Here is a 13,947-nt window from a genome sequence, read left to right on the forward strand (position 1 = left end):
CCATCTTGGAACCGCCTACTATTGCTTTTAAGTTTGTTGTTTGTCCTTTGACTTTGCTTATGGTGTTTTGCCATGAAGGAATTTTTTATATTTATGTGATGAAATTGTATCTAATTTTTTAAATTGCTTCCAAAGTTTGTGTTATACTCAAAATATTTCAGATATTACCTTTATCATATTCTGAATACCCATTATGTGTTTGGATCTAGCACTGGAATTCTAGTTATATTTCACTGATCTGTCTGTTCATCTGTTCATCATTCTAGGTTCTAAAAAACGTGTTCTGGTCTCTGAAAGGAAGGTCATAAATTTTCTGGCTATCTCACATGTTTATATTTCTATATTAGTTTTAAAATCAAGTTTTATTTTTTTTAAATCCTATTGACATTTTTATTGTATGGACTTAAATTTAATGATTAACATAGGGAGAAAGTAACATCTTTATGATTCTGAGTCTTCCCATCCAAGAATGTTTTGCGTTTCCATTTATTCGAGTGAAGCTCTTTGAGCAGGTATCTGCTTTGGACAGTTATGTGAATCTCTGTTTCATTAGAGCCATTACATATTTTTTGTGTCTATTTATTACAGTACATAGTGTTACTATTAATAATACATAAGGTTTAACAAAAAACGAAAAGTCAGTGTCTGTGTAACCACCCTGGGCAAAAAGTAGAAATATTACCAGCCCACAAAAGTCCCTTGTTGTCTGTCACTATTATAACTCGTTCTCTCTCTTCATAGGTAAACACTTAAGTGACTTCAGTGATAGTCATTTTGATATCAATTATGTAGGCATTCCCAGACAATATGGTTTATTGCTTGCTTTTTGAAACTTTTTGTGAAATACATTTATATGTTGTATATATTCCTCTGAATTGACTTGAGATGTATGGTTTCTTCTAGAAATTATAGTTTCTTCATCTTCATTGTTCTGTGTAATTTCTCATTGTACGGATAAACCAGAATATATTTAGCCATTTTGCTGTTAAAGGTTTTGTTTTTCCTTGGCATTTGGCTATTATGAACAACATTGTATTGAACATTCTTGTACATGCCTCTCCTAGTCCCCATGTTAGACACATGGGTATTGGAGTGCTCTGTCATGGATAGGACTATTTTCACTCCTGTAAGAAAATACTGAATTTTTTTCTGAATCACTTGTTGACCACGTATGAGAAATCCTATTGCTCTACATTGTAGTCCACATTTGGTATTGTGAGACTAAACTTTTGGCAATCTGGTGGGTGTATAATGATGTCTTATTTGGCTTTGTTTTATCTCATAAAGATGTAAAAAATGGTTCTTTTCTTTGCCTTTGGGCCCTATCATCTCTACTTAACTTTGAAGTTGGTTTGTGGCTGCGAGGTTGGTTGATGAGGACACTTGTTTTCCAAACATAGCTGCACATAAGTTTTGCCTGGGAAATTAAAAAAAAAAAAAAAGAATTCAAGGTCTTATTTCGACTGGGGAATAAAAAGTTACGGAGCTAGAATCCAATAATCTGTTTCTAACTAGCTATCAGATGATTATTACACAGCTAAACTTCCACAGATAAGATTCCAGCACAGAGCCCTTGAAACTGAAGGTTGTTCTGTCTGTCTATACTATGTCTTCTTAGTCTGGTGAGTATTTGGCATTTAAAACATACCTCAGTTTGGAATAGCCACATATAAGTGCTCATAGCCACATGGGGCCAGTGACTATTATATTGAACAATGCAGATCTGTCCAGAAAATTGCTCAGCAATAAGTGTATATCGCGTCAGGTTGTATACTTCACGCCTCCTCACTCCCCTTTCCATCAATGCAGGGTCTCACAAAGACTGGCTGTTCACCTTGGGAGGGACTGGTTAAGAATATGTTATCGAAAATCTTTTTATATTATTTTTAAAAATTAGAACATATTTTGTATTCCATCAGTAGAGATGTGGATGTAACAGTTGATTTTTGGGGGCTGTTTTTATTGATTTGTTGAAGATTGTAATCACTTTGCCCTATCTTGAAATTTAAGGTTTTTTTACTCCAAAATTATTATAGGTTAATTTTTGGCTTAGTGTAGAATGCTTAATTCTGATGTGGAGGTAATTAACAAGCTTTTGTTGGGCACGTGTGGCAGTTGATGGGCATGTGGCTAGTGGCTATCATATTGAACAGTGCAGATCTTTTCAGAAGATTGCTCGATTACATATAAGTGTATGGTTTGATATGCATTTTAAATACCCCAGAAACTCCTTTCTCGTGTTCTAGTAAGAGGGAGGAAATTTAAAGCATATAAAGCTGGAGAAAATATGCAATCTATTGTGGAGACAGAATGTAAATTTGTGAATAACATTTTTGTATTTTTAACCACACATTAATTAAAGTGTAAGCACCCTTAGTAAAAATTTAAAAATGATAAGATCAGGTTCAACTTCGGAACTAAAAGGAAAAAAGTGTAAGATGGAGATCGCAGAGGTTGAGGTCCCACATCTGCCATACTTGCTGTTTCCTTTTAAAGTAGAGATAACACTGATCTCACATGAGCATTGAGGATACCTTAGGTTTCGTGAAATGTAATAAAATTTATTACACAGAAATGGAAAATGTTAGCACTGGGAGCACTAAGGTATTTGGTTTAAGTAGGAAATAGGTATAGATAAATGTTTTAATGCCGTAAGTGGAAAATTCAGAATTCCTGGTTTCTGTCACTCAATGAAATAATTACACTCGAACTATTTTCTGTTTTTTAAAGAAACTAAACCAAGAAGTACATTGATATGTGTCCATGTATTCATGTAATACGGTTGTATGTATACTGCAAAAATAAAAAGCTAAAGAGCTCACAGACCGTAAAGGAAATCACTATTGGAAAAGACACCATAAACAAAGATACAAGATTAAGCCATAGACTGAGAGAGATGCTATTTGCAAAAGATGAGTTTCAGATATATAAAGAATTCTTTTTAAAGAAATCAATGAGAAAAAGACAAGCTGATAGAATAATGGGCAAAGGATATAAAGGGAAAACTAAATGTCCAATAGACATAAGAAAAATGTTCATCCTGGCTAGTAATCAGGAGAAATACACATTTAAAAATAGAGAAATAATGTTTTACATTTATTAGCTTGACAAAAATTAGTAGTCTGACAGTACCAAATGTTGTCAAGAATATGGAGCAGTGGAACTCACATTGCTGATAAATAATTAGGAGAGCAATTTAGCAATACTTAGTCAAGTGGATGTTGCTTAACTTGGAGGTTCTACTCTGGGTATTAGCACAATGAAATATAATACACAAGGTGCGTAAAGGTAGAGCCATGTGTATCAACATAGATAAATGTCAGCAATGTAATATTAAGTGAAAAAAATTGCAGAAGCTTACGTTCAGTTTTACACCATTTTTAGTTTAAAATATCCAAAGCAATACAATATGTAAAATACACAAGTAGCAAAAGTATACAAATATGCACGAGAATGCTGCAACAAACTTAAGGCTGCTAGTTACTCTTTGTGGGAGGAGTGGAAGGAATAGGGCCAGAGGAGGGATTTGCACAGGAGGCTTCATTGTACGTGTAGTATTAGAAATACTGGAATATTTCAAGTCCCTGTCGTTCTCCATTACCTCCTTCCTAGAGGTGACAGCATCTAATGGTTTAGTGTCTAGTGTTTCTGGGCCTGTGCATATGGAAGTAGAATAGCATGGGCTCTGGAGTAAGGGTACCTGGTTGTGCAAGGTGGCTGTGATTATTACATGAACCCCTCCTTGTAAAGCACAGTGCACTGCACTGCCTGGCACACATCTGGTATCTACTGAGCACCTACAGTTAGTGAAGGATGGTATATATAAATGGATTATATGGACACTATATTAATGTCTAGCACATAGTGAAAGCATAGTAGGCTCATACTAAGTACAGAATAAATGCATGTTTAATAAATGAATGTATATACATAGTTTGGATTTTTCTTCTACAACTCGTACCTTTCACTTACTAGTATTTCTTGGTAATCTTCCATATCAAAATATACAGATTTATATAATTATTTTCACCACATTTTTAAAAATCTAATTTTAATTTTTAGTTTCAGGTTGGGCGTGGTGGCTCATGCCTATAATCCCAGCACTTTGGGAGGCCAAGGCGGGTGGATCACCTGAGGTCAGAAGTTCAAGACCACCTGACCAACATGGAGAAACCCCGTCTCTACTAAAAATACAAAAATTAGCCGGGCGTTGTAGTGCATGCCTGTAATCCCAGCTGCTTGGGAAGCTGAGGCAGGAGAATCACTTGAACCTGGGAGGCAGAGGTTTCAGTGAGCTGAGATCGTGCCACTGCACTCTAGCCTGGGCAACGAGAGCAAAATCTGTCTCAAAAAAAAAAAAAAAAATTAGTTTCTTTTTGTGACTTGTGTGTTAGTTTCTTCCCTCCTCCTACCCGTCCCCACCCCGCCCCCCCCTCATTTTTTTTTTTTTTTTTTTTGAGAAAGGCTCTCCCTCTGTCGCCTAGGCTGGAATGCAGTGGCGTGATCACAGCTCACTGCAACCTTGACCTCCAAGGCTCAAGCAATCCTTCCACCTCACCTGCCCAGTAGCTGGGACTATGGGTGCGCACCACCATGCCCAGCTAATTTTTGTATTTTTCTTTAGAGATGGGGTTTCACCATGTTGCCCAGGCTCAAACTCCTGGATTCAAGTGATCCTCCTGCCTTGGCCTCCCAAAGTGTTGGGATTGTAGGTATGAGCCACCTCACTTGGCCCTGATTTTTGAACTGATGTTTATCTTTCTCCTACTGGCTTTTAGGAGTTCTTTCTACCTTTTGAATACTAACTCTTTGTTACGTATCCCATGTGTGATATAGGTTCTTTTTCCTTCCACATTGTTACTTAGGATGTTTTTAGTATTTTTTTGTTGTTTTGTAGAAGTTTTTAATTTTTGTGTAGTAAATCCGTTCAATATATAAAATTTATATTAAATTATTGTTATATCACATAAGATTATAATCTCTTACATTCTTGTCTAGGATATATATATATATATATATATAGATATATAGTTTTAGTTTTCATAGCTAGGTTATGCTGCAGTAATAAACTATCCCCAAATCTCACAGGCTCAAAACACGAAAAGTCCCTCTTGCTACTTGCCCACTCATGGACTGGCAGGGGTAATTTGCGCCTCATCATTTCTGGAACATTGCAGATAGAACAACTCTGAAGATTCTTGTTCTGGCAGTTAGGTGTTCTGGCCGAGAAGCAACACACATCACTTCTGCTAACAATTCACCAACCAAAACTCGTCCCACAAGGGACTAGGAAATACATCCTCTGTCTACCCAGAAGGAGAAGAGAATCAGATATAGGTGACTAAAGACCATCACAGGTGTTTATGGACCATTATTCTGTTTGAGGTTTGTTTTTAAATGTGGTAGCCAGTATAATGCAGTGGTCAGGAATTCAAATTCTAGATCTAGACTACCTGATTTGTAACGAGTTACACTAGTTAAGCTGTTTCAGTCTTGGTAAATGGAGATAATAGTAGAGTTCTCCTCATAGGGTTATTGTGAAGATTAAATAGATTATAAATGTAAGGTGCTTAGAGTGTTGTGTCAGCTTGGGTCTTCTGAGGAGCAGGTGCCAAGGAGCAATTAGATGAGCAAGTGATGAGCTGGGGAAGTTGTCTGTGAGACAGTGCTCTGGGGAGCTGGCAGAAGAAGGGAGAGCTGCGGACTGCAGGACAGTCCCCTCTGGAGGAGAGGGGGAAGGAAGGAAGGCTGGGCAGGGGGAGGCACAGGCTGTAGGGAGTATGGCTTTGGCATGAATCTAGGCAGGGAGCCTGGCTGTGGAGAAGTGAAGTTCTAAGGAGATCCCAGCATGGCCTTGGCATGAACCTGGTTATGGGTATCAAGTGTGCTGCAGATGATGCTGTTGGTAGTTATGCCCCTTGCGGGTGGAGATTTGAGGGGCGTGTACTCATACCTGCCACATAAGCACACGATTAATATTAACAACGTGGCCTGTGAAACGGGAGTGTAACTTGGTTTTTTCCAAAAGGAAAACCAGTTACCCCATTTACATTAATTGGATAATCTAGGGTTTTTTTCCTACTGATGGGAAATATCTAGCTTTTTTTTTTCCCCCCTACTGCTGGGAAATGGAAATGCTGCTTCTCTGTAGATGTGAAATGCTGTATTTGTATAACAGTCCCCTGTGGATGGCCCTGTGCATGTGTGCTCTGACAGTGTGTAGTGGATCTTCATGTGTGCCTAAGCCTCTTGTGCTTCTGTGCACTGTATCTGGGGTAAAGTTGTAAGTGTTGAATTTCTTGGTAAAGGATATTATGTTTTAAGTTTTGGTGGCCATTGTCCAATTTTCTTTAAAGAGCTGCCCCAAGTTACAGTCAGATTAACAGTGTAGAGCACCAGCTTTCTCATGTCCCCAGCAGCACTGAGAGGTGGAAGACAGTGCCTCACAGATGGTTTATTTCACACTTCGTTGGTTATGGTTGAGAGAGAATATTTTTCAGATTTTATTGGACATCGATATTTGTAAATTGTTCATTCCTTTTGCCCAGTTTTCTATTGAGTGGTTCATAGTTTCTCATGGATATCCAAGAATTCTGGATATGTAGAGGTAGAGGGTCAATCTCATCACTTTCTTGTTTTAAAAATCTTCCATGGTTTTGTCATCACTACGGGCTCAAATGCCGTGGTGTGGCATACAAAGCCCTCACTTCTGAACCACCCGCTTCCAGCCTCATCTCCCATGATCCCTGGCCACACGGTGCGTTTGCGCTTTCATGTCCAAGTGCTTCCTTCATGTTGTTTTCTTCCTTAAAATGCCCTTTCCCTTATTGTCCAACACAGTGTTTCTCAAACCTTGAGGATCATAAGAATCTGTGTTTTCATTTTATTTTTTATACATATTTTTGGGCCTATCCCCCCAAAGATTTTGATTCAGTGTCCAGTGTGAGGCCTGATCTCATTTTCTTTATCTGAACGATGACAATGTTGGAAAGAGATGATTTCAAAAATTCTGTAAAATCCTGTATGTGTGTGGTCCTCGACATATTCTTTCTTGGAAAGAATCATACTTCGTCTTGTAACGTATGAATAGACTGATATGGAATGGGGGAGGGGAAGCTGCCCCCTCCTGTGATTGTGAACATCAGCGGGATTGGGAAGCGCTGCCTGCCCTGCTCGCCCCTCACTTCCTTTGTGGCACGCACCCCTTCAGGCTTGCTCTTCGGTGGTGTCTTGAAGGATGCTCTATATAACCATTAAAAAGACTCTGATGTTGGGTTGACGTTCCTTCCGTATATGTTTGTTTTTTCCATTAGGTTCTAAAGTCATCCTGAGCTAGGACTGCGACTCATGCATGTTTAGATTTCCCATGTTTGCCCATAGTAGATACTCAGTAAATTTTTGTTATAATTATTAAATTAGGAGCTATCTGAAAAAGAAAGAAATGAGATATTTGAAACAAAGTTTTAAACTGTAAGAAGCCATGTAGATGTGAATAGTTAACATGAAGAACACTAATTTTTCCATTCTATTCACTTTTTGCTTAATTTAAAAAAAAATGCTGTTAGAACCCTTTAGAAGGCAGGAAGTATTAGAACCTCTTGGAAAGACATTTTGCTTTTATTGAGTCTGTTTTAAAGAACAGTTGTTTCATAGACAATGTACAACAACGTTCTACTGTTTTTCTCCTTGAAATGTGAGAAAGAGAAGATACTTTTCTGTGTCTTTAGGCAGAGATATTTCTATGGATCTATGGAAATAGCTACATGTAGATAGTGTGATTTGTTCACAATTGAGGTGCATGAAACACTGATTGTTTTGTTATGTATTTTTTTTGCAAGTTCCTAATGTCAATGGATTTTTTCCTTTATTTGTAGACTTTAAGGCTTATTATTCCTAAGATTCTATGAGAATATGTTTCATAAGGGAGAAATGGAGATTTTGGCCAGGTGTGATGGTTCATGCCTATTATCCCAGCACTTTGGGAGGCAGAGGCAGGCAGATTGTTTGAGCCCAGTAGTTAAAGACCAGCTTGAGCAACATAGTGACACTTTGTCTTTACAAAAAAATGCACAAATTAGCTCGGCATGGTGGTGTGTGCCTGTAGTCCCAGCTACTTGGAAGGCTGAGGTGGGAGAATTGCCCGAGCCCGGGAGGTAGAGGCTGCAGTGAGCTGTGATTTCACTGCTGCAGTCCAGCCTGGGCCACAGAGCAAGACCCTGTCTTAAAAAAAAAAAAAAGGAAATGGAGATTTTCACCAGTCTGTCTTTACATACAATGAGAGATTCTTATTTTCAGTCTTTTTATTTGGAGGGAAAAGAGCAGCAATAGTCTTACCAGAGTGTATTTCACTTCTATAAGTCAAGAACAGTTTAGTTCCTAGTGAACTACGAGGAAATCTAAAAATTGAGGTTGGTGGACTTGAGCTTTTTGAAGGCTGCTTTGTCCCTTATCTAATTCATTCCTTCCCCTTGGGAGCCAATCCTTGAGATGCCTCAGAGCTCAGCTGCAGGTTCCCACTGTTCACAGTGGTGATGCTTAGGCCGCAGTAGACTCCCCTTTACTCCTATTGCCGTAGACTGTCATGCATCCCACCAGATCCTCCAGCCCCTGGTGTCCTTATAGTCTCAGGGAGCCTGGGGACTTTGACCCCCCCAGAGCTTTTGCGAAGAAATTTAGTGCTCCTCTTTTTCACCAGTTACAGGGTTCCCTCAGTCATTAAAACAAATTTCTCTTCCCTTTAACCCATAGGTGCCCTGAGCTTTTTGTTTCTGTGTCTGCAAACCAGTGTCAACCAGATTTTTCCAGGTGTCCTTCTATACCTCTCCCCATGTGGCCACACCTGTCCCCTGCCAGGTCTAGCAGAGACAGTGTTGGTGGGCAATGGCCCATCACTTGGAACTTGAGGCTCATCCTTGGGATTTCCCTTAATTTTTGTTTTTGTTTTGTAAACTTGGAAGGTCAATTTTTATGTAACCTTGGTGTTTTTGTCCTGAGAATTTCAGTGTAACATGATATGAAAAATTCAGGTCTGTGTTGCTAATACAAAATTTTAATTTTTCTTTACAGGTCAACTTTGTAGTGTGCCAACTCTTTGCCTTGCTAGCAGCCATTTGGTTTCGAACTTATCTACATTCAAGCAAAACTAGCTCTTTTATAAGACATGTAGTTGCTACCCTTTTGGGCCTTTATCTTGCACTTTTTTGCTTTGGATGGTAAGTAATTATTTTGATCCTTTTAAAATGAAGACTATTTGGATATATTTGAGAATTGAGTGTGTGGAAAGATACATTATGTAGGGTTTTGTTCTTATATTTACTTAAAAAGTTTTTTCTCCAGGCCAACTTTTAAATTTTTATTTTTAAAACAAAAAATAATGAATGGGAAATGGGCTCTGTCTCTCTTTAGTCTTAGAGGAAAATTTACTATTTATAATTTCTGAAAAGACAGATGAAAAGGATATAAAGGCATTTTATTCTGTCATGAGTAGTTCTTTACACCTATTTTGCAAACCTTTTATACTGACAGAAAAGCCATTTAAATGTGTTTTTGTTTGTTTGCCTGTTTTTTCTCTGGGCAAGTAGCTTTTAAGAGCCTGATAAAGACTATTGATAGAACTTTATTGCCATTTTTTAGATTCTGCCATTAGCAAAAGGAAGCTTTTTGTTTGTTCATTGGTCTGTTCTTCATGGGAAGAATTATTTATGATGGAAAGCTTTTATTTCTGACTTTTCAGATGGATGTTGGTGTTTTCTTTCATTAGGTCTCCTTCTCAATCCTCAGGACTACTCTGAAAGCCTTAAAATACAGAAATACTGTACTTCCTGTTTGTTACAGGAAGTAACAAACAAATGTTAGCTGTGCATGCTGAAGAAATCAGAAGGGCACATTGTCTTGGCAAAACAGCAGAAACTCTCAGCAGCAGTCTCTTTGTGGTCTCTTCCTGATCTTGCTTTGTTACGTGAGCACTTGTGCTGCATGCTCATCTGCTGTAGTGTTCACCATTCACAGTGAAGGACTTCTAGGCTTGCTCTTCTGCAGATTGTTGTTTGATACCAGAATTCCCTGAGAGGATGAAAAGGCACTCACTCGGTCTGTGCCTTAGTGGTTTCTGTTGTGGGGTGTAGAATCTGTGGGACTTTGATGACGCTTCTGTGTTTGTTCTAGGATGTTGTTTTTGATGGCTATGAGGATTGGAATACACTGATATTTCTTAATCTAATTTTTGCCTCTGGCAATTGCAAGTGTTTCCTAGAAACTCATGAAAAATTAATTAGCTATAATTTATTCAGTCTCTACCGTATTACCTGTGATAGGCACTGCCCTGGTAGATAGTGTTTAGTACTGAGATTTAAATATGACCTCTTAAATAAGACCCAAGTCTGCTCTTTTTTGCTTCATTGACATCACATTTATAGCATCACAGTTTTTTAAGGTTTCTCAGGTGATACTATTTAAATTTTTCATAAATCATGCCATGGAGTAGTGTATATTTTTCAAACTTTTGATTATGGAGCTTTTCAAACACAAAGGTAAAAAGAACAATATAGTGAGCCCTCATATGCCCATCACTCAGCTTCAACAATTATTAAAATTCCACCATTCTTGTTTTATCCTTTCTCCAACTTATTTTTGTAGAGTATTTTAAAGCATATCCCAGTCTATACATTTCATCCACAAATAACTTTGATATTCAGTATATATTTGTGTAGTATATTTCCATAATGCGTTGGGAAAGGCTTGTAGTTCATATTGGCCAACTCCAGGGGACACCATTCACTCTGTGGTCTATGGAGACAGAGTAGAAGATAAAAATATAAACAGTATCTCCTACAGTTGTGTAACATGGAGGTACTGCCAAAGATGAGGAGGCATCTCTTTACTTAGAAATCTTTTACTGAGGAAGTGTTCTGTTGCTGTGAAGCCTTCTTGGATGCCTTATAACACAATGTCACAAGTAACCCGACATTGTTAATGTCAGGTAGCCTGAAGTACTTCAAATTATATGTGATAACCAGGATTTCTTATTTTTTCAATTTTTTGAGACACGGTCTCACTTTGTTGCCCATGCTGGAGTGCAGTGACGTGCTCACGGCTCACTGTAGTCTCAACCTCCTGGGCTCAGGTGATGGATCCTCCCACCTCAGCCTCCTGGGAAGCTGGGATTACAGGTGCGTGCCACCACACCTGGCTAATTTTTTGTAGAGGTGGAGTTTCACCATGTTGTCCAAACTGGTGTTGAACTCCCAGACTCAAGCAGTCTGCCCACCTCGACTTCCCAAAGTGTTGGGATTACAGGTGCGAGCCACTGTGCCCAGCCAGGATTTTTATTTTTATTTTTCAAACGAGTTCTCTATTTTTTTCTTAAAGGAGAAAGCTTTCTGTATTCTTTCTTTGGAAAGAGGGATTGTTTATGCCTCTGTACCATGTGTAAGATAACTCTTTGCTAATTGGAATTAACTAATAGGGATATATTCTTTGATTTGCATTTCAGTACTTACTTTTGTAGGCTCAAAGACAATCGTATCTGCTATTGATTTTGACAACTTCCCTTTTGGAAAACATGTTAGTACTCTGTAAATATACAGGCATGCCTCAGAGATGTTGCAGATTTGATTCCATACCCCCACAATACCGTGAATATCGTAATAAAGCAAGTCATACAAACTTTTTTGGTTTCCCAGTGCATTTAAAAGTTATATTTATCCTATATTCTAGTCTATTAAGTATGCAATATAATTATGTCTAAAAAATACATACCTTAATTGAAAAATTTTTTATTGGTAAAAAAAAATACTAAGGATCATCTGGGCCTTCAGTGGGTTGTAATCTCTTTGTTGGTAGAGGGTCTTGATTTGATGTTGATGGCTGCTCACTTATCAGAGTGTTGTCTGCTGAAGGTTTGGGTTGCTGTGGCAAATTCTAAAAATAAGGCAACAATGAAGTTTACCATAGTGATTGACTCTTCTTTTCACAGAAGATTTCTCTGTAGCATGTGATGCTGTTTGACAGCCTTTTACCCACAGTAGAACTTTCAAAATCGGAGTCAAACCCTGCTGCTGCTTTATCAACTAAGTTTATGTAATATTCTAAATTCTGAATTAAAAGTACAGTCCAAGATGGCTGATTAGAGACTTTCAGTGTGCCTCAGCCACTTGGAAATAGCACGAGAGTACATAAAGATCAACTCTCTGAGCTTTAATTCAAGAAGGAAAACAGGAATTCACCAGAATTGTGAAGGACACCCCAGATCCTGAAGAGAATGCTGGCAAACAGCCCCTGTGATAGCATCCAGTTGATAAAAGTGAGTGAAACCCCAGTACGTGAAAGAGGCAGGGAGCCCTTCTCTATGACTCACCTTTCCACTGGAGATCTGAGCAACCCAGTCTGAGGGAGAGCATTTTGTTTCTCCCAAGCCCTGGAGCCAACTTGGGTAGAGGGTTGGAGTTGCTGTGAGGGACAGACATCGTGAAGAGCTGCAGACATTCTCCCAGACCTGGGATGGAGAACAGGACACCATTTTTAATCCAGGCACGTATGAAGCCAGCCATTCCTTGGTGACTCAGCAGCATGGCCGTGCAGGCATTTCAGTCTTGGGCCAGAGATTAGAGCACCTGCTCTGGAGTGGGGTAGGGGCCTCCACAGCCAGAATTGTGGAAAGCACCTCAGCTGTGGGGCTAGAATTGTGCTTTCCTCCATTGCAAGCCTGGGGCAGGAGGAGAGCTGCTAAGTTGCAGTTTCTCCTGGGCAGCAAGACTTGCAGCCAAGGCCAGCTTGGCGACCTGGAACTGATCCATGTGTGCCATTGTTGGGTGCCCCACTCTGCTCTACTGATACTGTGGTATGACAGGGCCCTCTCTGCTCCACCCCTAGGCAGAAATCCAGACATTTGGAGCACCTGTTTGCCTGGACCAGCCGACTGAGCCACCCCACCCCTCCTGGACGTAGATTGTGGTACAGTGAGGCTCTCTCTGCTCCACACCCGGGCAAATCTACAGGCATTCAGAGCATCTGCTTGTCTGGTTCAGCAGCCTGAGCCACCCCACTCTTCCTGGACATAGCTCATGGTTCAAGGGGACCCTCTCTGTTCCATGCCCAGGCAGATTTCCAAGCATCTGGAATGGCAACTCTTCTAGATTAGAAGTTTAAGCCATCTCCCTTTCCTTTGTAGAGAACATGGAGCCCAGATGGTTTCCCAGCTGCATGCCTAGGCACAATCCTGCATTCTTGGTGGCTGCCCTCTGGATTCTCCCTTGGCACTAGTGTCTGTGCCTGCCACTGGGGGATCTGTAGGCCAACCTGCTCTGTTTGGCCCTGCTCTTTGTGGCCCCTGCCTCCCTAGGGCTGAGTAGGGAGCTCAGACCACTATATACTCCACAAACCAGCTTATTGCCTGAGGCAATAGAGAGCTTCTGCCAGTAAACAAGGATCAAGTATATACTCAGCTATGTTGGCTGCAGCTGGCTTTCACCTGTAAGCACCATCTGTGGGCTTGTAGGTTGAACTCCACAGCCCAATATAAAACCTGCCAAAAGAAGCGTATAGGGCTATAGAAGCAAAGCCAAAAAGCCCCACCTAGCATTCTCTACAGTCATACTCATTAAGCATGGAGAAAAAGGAAAAAGGAAAGAAAAAATAACATTATAGGGAAGAAAGAAAAAGAAAAAAATCTTACCTGCATGAAAATAATTACAACAATTTAGAAGTGCCAGCATCTCTAGATGAGAAGCAACCAGTGCAAGAATTTTGGCATCATGTAGTGACACCACCAAATGATTGCAGTAGATCTCCAGCAATGGACTCTAACCAAAATGGAAACTCAGAAATGACAGATAAAGAATCAAATCATGGATTGCAAGGAAGCTCAGTGAGCTCCAAGACAAAGTTGAAAATCAACACAAAGAAACTTCTAAGGTAATCCAGGAAATGAAGGAAGAGATAAACATCTGT

At 39.5% G+C, this 13,947-nt stretch overlaps 1 protein-coding gene across 4 annotated transcripts in view; it reads left to right on the plus strand.

Moving 5' to 3' along the window:
* The window catches only part of MBOAT2 (membrane bound O-acyltransferase domain containing 2), a 144,699-nt gene that overhangs the window by 35,648 nt on the left and 95,104 nt on the right, over window positions 1–13,947 (plus strand). For 3 of the 4 annotated variants that reach the window (XM_054474605.2, XM_054474568.2, XM_054474578.2), the window contains exon 2: window positions 9,067–9,212. The exons of the other annotated variant lie outside the window; for it this stretch is intronic. In XM_054474605.2, coding sequence (XP_054330580.1) covers window positions 9,067–9,212 — 146 coding nt within the window. The remainder of the gene's footprint in view (window positions 1–9,066; window positions 9,213–13,947) is intronic. 4 annotated transcript variants of the gene reach the window in all.

This window comes from Pongo pygmaeus, chromosome 12, assembly GCF_028885625.2.
Source record: "Pongo pygmaeus isolate AG05252 chromosome 12, NHGRI_mPonPyg2-v2.0_pri, whole genome shotgun sequence".
Lineage (NCBI taxonomy): Eukaryota > Metazoa > Chordata > Mammalia > Primates > Hominidae > Pongo > Pongo pygmaeus.